This window comes from Gymnoscopelus braueri, assembly GCF_963280865.1.
Source record: "Gymnoscopelus braueri genome assembly, chromosome: 21".
Classification (NCBI taxonomy): domain Eukaryota; kingdom Metazoa; phylum Chordata; class Actinopteri; order Myctophiformes; family Myctophidae; genus Gymnoscopelus; species Gymnoscopelus braueri.
In genome coordinates, this window is record NC_137623.1 from 44,908,408 (window position 1) to 44,913,407 (window position 5,000).

A 5,000-nucleotide genomic window follows, 5' to 3' on the forward strand; every position below is an offset into this window, starting at 1 on the left:
TTATTCGTTCACCCAGTGTTTGGGACACACTGATATATAACGTTGTGGTGTGATGTGTGTTTGTTTTGCAGGACGGCTACTCCCAGTACCACTTTGTGGGGTCTGCCTCCACGATAGAGAGAGACCGCCAGAGGCCATACTCCTCATCCCGCACGCCCTCCGTGTCTCCTGTTAGGACCTCCCCAAACAACCGCTCAGGTGAGTGTCTCCTGTTAGGACCTCCCTATTTCGGGAGGTGTAGTTCCAGACTCTAAATAGCATTCGGAGATTGTGGAACAGTTGTCTGGCTCGACGCGAGACTAGGACCTTCTCCCCAAACAACCACTCAGGCACCAATGTAGCCTGACAGCGCGTCCCGGGTTCGAATCCCGATCCCGACGGCCTTTGCTGCGTGTCACTCCCTATCTCTCTCCCCGTTTCCTGTCAGCCTATACTGTCCTATCTAATAGACCCCTTAACAGATAAGGATATAAGGATAATTCCTTTAAGAGGTCCGTTCATGAAAGTCCTTGCTGTCTTGTTTCCAATGAGGGCCTGTGAGCAATTAGGGGTTAAGAGTCTTGCTCAGGGACAAATTTCATTTCATCGACACATTTGCTGGCCTGGCCTGGAATCGTACCTGGGGCAACCAGGGCCTCTGGCTCCCTAGGCGGGCTCACTAACCACTCAGCTATGGCCGCCCCTAAAGATAACGTCACACTGATAAGAACCAGTATGCGCGCGCACGCCGGCACCAAATGAAACCCATTCTGTCATGTCTCGCTAGGACGCGCCTCACTAGCCAACACACAAGAGGAGGTTGAATGAACTGAAACCAGCGCACCCCGAAACAATATGTTTGGAATTGATTGCATGAAACAATCACCTGTGCGTCCAGTCTCAATGTTGGTAAACAAATAATTGGTCTATAAAGGCATGAAAAGCCCCAAATAAATCTTATTTTGTAATCAGTTTAACTACTTTAACCCTATATACATCGGCTATTTGAAAATAGTAGATCTACAAGTTCAAAACGCATCGCATGGCATGCATTGTGACTGTGAGCTTGTAGCTTGGAGCTTGTAGATCTGCTATTTTTGTGAAAAACTTTTTTTAAAATAATTAAAAAAAAAGGAGAATAACTTCCCAGAGATAAAAGACAAAGCTATCTAATGGGTGTCTCAGCTGGGGACCCATTGGCCATTATCGGCCTCCTGAGTCCTCACAGCATGCTAGGCTGCAGTTAGCGCCGTCGCTCACCCCCCCATGGGCCCTCATGCTGTGATTAAAGTTGGCCTTTAGCTCCGACCCGCGGGGCCCCGCGCCGTGCCAGGGATGAATTAGCATTAGCCGTTAGCACGCGAGTGCTATAGCGGAGCCTTCAGCGGTGATTTCTCTACGCTGAGCTTAGCAGGCTGATGGGCCGGAAAAGTACTTTTCTTCCCCGCTGGCTCAGGCTGAGTCTGGCACTCAGCGAACTCTGTATGTGTATGTGTGTGTGTGTGTGTGTGTGTGTGTGCGTGTGTGTGTGTGTGTGTGTGTGTGCGTGTGTGCGTGTGCGTGTGTGTGTGTGTGTGTTCCTATGAGTGTGCGTCTGTCTGCATATGCATATATACGCATTTATGGGTGCGTGTGTGTGTGTGTGTGCACTGAGACAAAGGGAAACAGGAAGCCAGAGAAAGGAAAAGGGAGGGATTGAGGGAAGAAGAATAAAGGATGGATAATTGATGGAGGGAGGGAAGGAAGGATGCTCATTTGACTTTGAACAGCGACATTGAACATGAGAAGCTTTGAGATTATGGAACACGCGCGCGCGCACACACACACACACACACACACACACACACACACACACACACACACACACACACACACACACACACACACACACACACACACACACACACACACACACACACATAAAGGAGGGTCTGGTCTCCTCTTTTTGCAGACTGTCTCAGTGCACTTGCAAGCAAATGAGCGTGCGCACACACACGCACACAATTGTGCACCATGGTATCTCGACTCTGCATATGCTAACTGCCATTCAGCCCCTTAGAGATGGATCAAAGACAGAGAGAGAGAGAGAGAGAGAGGTGGAAAGAGGGAGAGAGAGAGGAGGGAAATGGGAGAGGTACAGTACAGTGTTAGGAGAGAATGATACAAATGGAGAGAGAGAGTAATAGGATTAGCTGGTGGGTGTGGTCACGGCTGCAAAGAATGTATGGAAAGAGAGAGAGAGAGAGAGATGGATTAATAGGCAGCGTCCTAGACAGTGTCAAAGGGAGCTGGCCACGCTTTAGAGCATGGGTATTCAACGGGGGGGTCCGTGACCCCTAGGGGGTCCTCAGAGTCATTGCATGGGGGGTGCCAAGTTATTGTTTGATGGTAACGTTTATTTTGTATTTATTATTATTTTCCCCTAATATTTAATGATGTGTGGAAATATCCAACGAGACGATAGGGAAGCTGAGAGGGAATGAGGATGGTATATAGGAGGAGCACTCCTAAAGTTTGTAATTATATTATTATCTCCAAGGCCGCCTTTTTTGTCGTCTTTCTACCATCTTTCCTTGTTCTAAATTAGCCCTTGATGGCTCTGGTAATTTCCTGATTGCTTTGAAAAGTTCAGAGAGACAGACCGATGCAATGTCCATACAAACACACCTATAGACAGTACTGTTGTCTCCTCTCTTCGTCATCTTTGCTCTTTCTAAATGGCCCTTGATGGCTTTGAACTTTTCATCGCTATAGACCCACCGCCCAAACCTGCCAGCATACAATACACATCCAGCTGTATGACAGCTGTAAAAAAATAATAATTAAAAGATCAGAAGTTGGAGGGGCCGAGGCATACTTTAATATGCAAAACAAATTTCTGAATTGTAGATCAGCTATTTGCAGTGTGATTGGGTGGGGGGGTTTGCCAATGCATTTCGGCACCAGTTGTGTGTGTGTGTGTGTGTGTGGGTGTGGGTGTGTGTGTGTGTGTGTGTGTGTGTGTGTGTGTGTGTGTGTGTGTGTGTGTGTGTGTGTGTGTGTGTGGGAATGATTAGCTAAGCAGAGTGGAAGGGCTGATACACAGGTATGCAGCATTCAGCCTCTTCAGCATGTCAAGATAACATCATGTAGGCTGGGATTACACTGTGTGTGGGTGGGTGTGTGTATGTGTGTATTCCTGGGGGTCTTACAGGATTGTGAAGGTGACCCCTAACTCTGACAGCCTAAATCATGACTAATGACATTGGACCTTGAATGCCAGACACACACACACACACACACACACACACACACACACACACACACACACACACACACACACACACACACACACACACACACACACACACACACACACACACACACACACACACACACACACACACACACACACACAAAGGGTGTGAATGTAAATGCTGTTGTGTCTTGTGTGCTTATTGCTCATTATATAGTGAGTGTGAGAAAATTGCTGTTCGACAAACTCAGAACCATAGACATATAAAGGTAGACGCCTCATTCGGCTCTGAAGCGTCTGTATCTCGGGCACGCTTCCTGCTTCTGCAGGGCTGCCGTGTGCGTCACACACGCGGAAGTTCGGTAGGCCAATCAGAGGCAGGTGGGGGCGGGTCATTTTGTAACCCAGCTTTTAACCCTTTAAGAGGCAGCAGCTGTGCGCAGCATCTAGTTAGTTGGAACTTGGCAAACTCCACACTCTATTTGTGAAATTCAAATAAGACATGGTCGCTTCGTGTGGAAAATGATTAGCCCGTATACAAGCGTCACGTGAACCATGGCTAGAAAATGATATGCTTCTGGTATTATTTTATCTTTATTGCCATTATGATATTCTGCTCTGTGACTTTGGAATGATATTCTTTTGGCTGTCTTGGAGTATTTGTGTTATATGTTATACTTTCAGTGCCATTAAAATATGGAACACAGACTTTTCATTTATAGTTGCTGTTTTTGGAAGAGAAAATTCTCAAATGAACAATTATTTCAGTCTTTCAAAGTTGATAGCTCTGTTCTGACCTGAATAGCTAACATGAAGGATGTTAGATAAAGGCAATTCTGCAATGTGGCCAGCATATTTCATGTAGTCTGTCAGTGAATGGAGACAAAAATATTTTGTGACTATTACTGTTACTTGAAAGTATTTTGGTATGAAAATATGCAATTTAGATGTAACCAAATATAGGCCTACGCCTACTGGATCCATAACTCCATGTCTCGCATTTGTGACAAACTTTACCGCTTGAAAATAGGTTGAAAATTCAGGGAGTTGTGATGATTTTAATTGTGGAGAGACCGTCTGCTTCAATGGACGTAAATGCATTAGAACAGTGGTTTTCAACCTTTTTCATATCAAGGTGACAAGGTCCATTATTTATTCAGCATTTGAGTCACGGACCACCGTTTGATAAGCTTTAGCCTCTCACACCCAAAACTTAGAATGTTATCATTCGATTAGATGTTGTCAAAATAACAATTATTTACGTTCTCTAATTGTGTACTTGTTTAGTAAGTAATGTAGATGTTTAACAATTTGACTCTTCTTGACAGTGTGAAATGTTATACTCAAGATTTAAAGATCTATATAAGGGTCCATTTGGTTATCAACTCTCCATCATTTAGCTGGGTACCACCTCCCCCTCAAGGACCACTGGTGGTTCCCGGACCACTGGTTGAGAACCATTGCATGACAAGTCCCGGAAAAGACGCACTGTGATTGGCCAGTAGTCAACGCGCTGTGAGCGCTGTGATTGGCCAGTAGTCACTTTGAGTGGCAGGTGCAGCCGTGCAGGGCGGAAGAGCCGTGTGTATTGCGATACAAGTCGCCCCAATGAACTGCAGAGGCCAATGAGGTATCTAGGTTTCTAATATCTATGCTCAGAACGCTTCGCAGCGGGACGTGCTGTGAGCTCGTCAATCAGCTATTTTCAGCAAAAGCCTTCCCCACAATAACAAAAACAAAAACAGAAAATGTACTAGCATGGAGCCCTGAGGGACTCCGGTTAACC

General features: G+C 45.8%; 1 protein-coding gene across 1 annotated transcript in view; it reads left to right on the forward strand.

Moving 5' to 3' along the window:
• LOC308077018 (catenin delta-2-like) overlaps positions 1–5,000 on the forward strand; it is a gene marked incomplete at its 3' end in the record, with an annotated part of 629,209 nt that overhangs the window by 618,951 nt on the left and 5,258 nt on the right. The window contains exon 22 of the mRNA XM_080417546.1: positions 72–198. Coding sequence (XP_080273672.1) covers positions 72–198 — 127 coding nt within the window. The remainder of the gene's footprint in view (positions 1–71; positions 199–5,000) is intronic.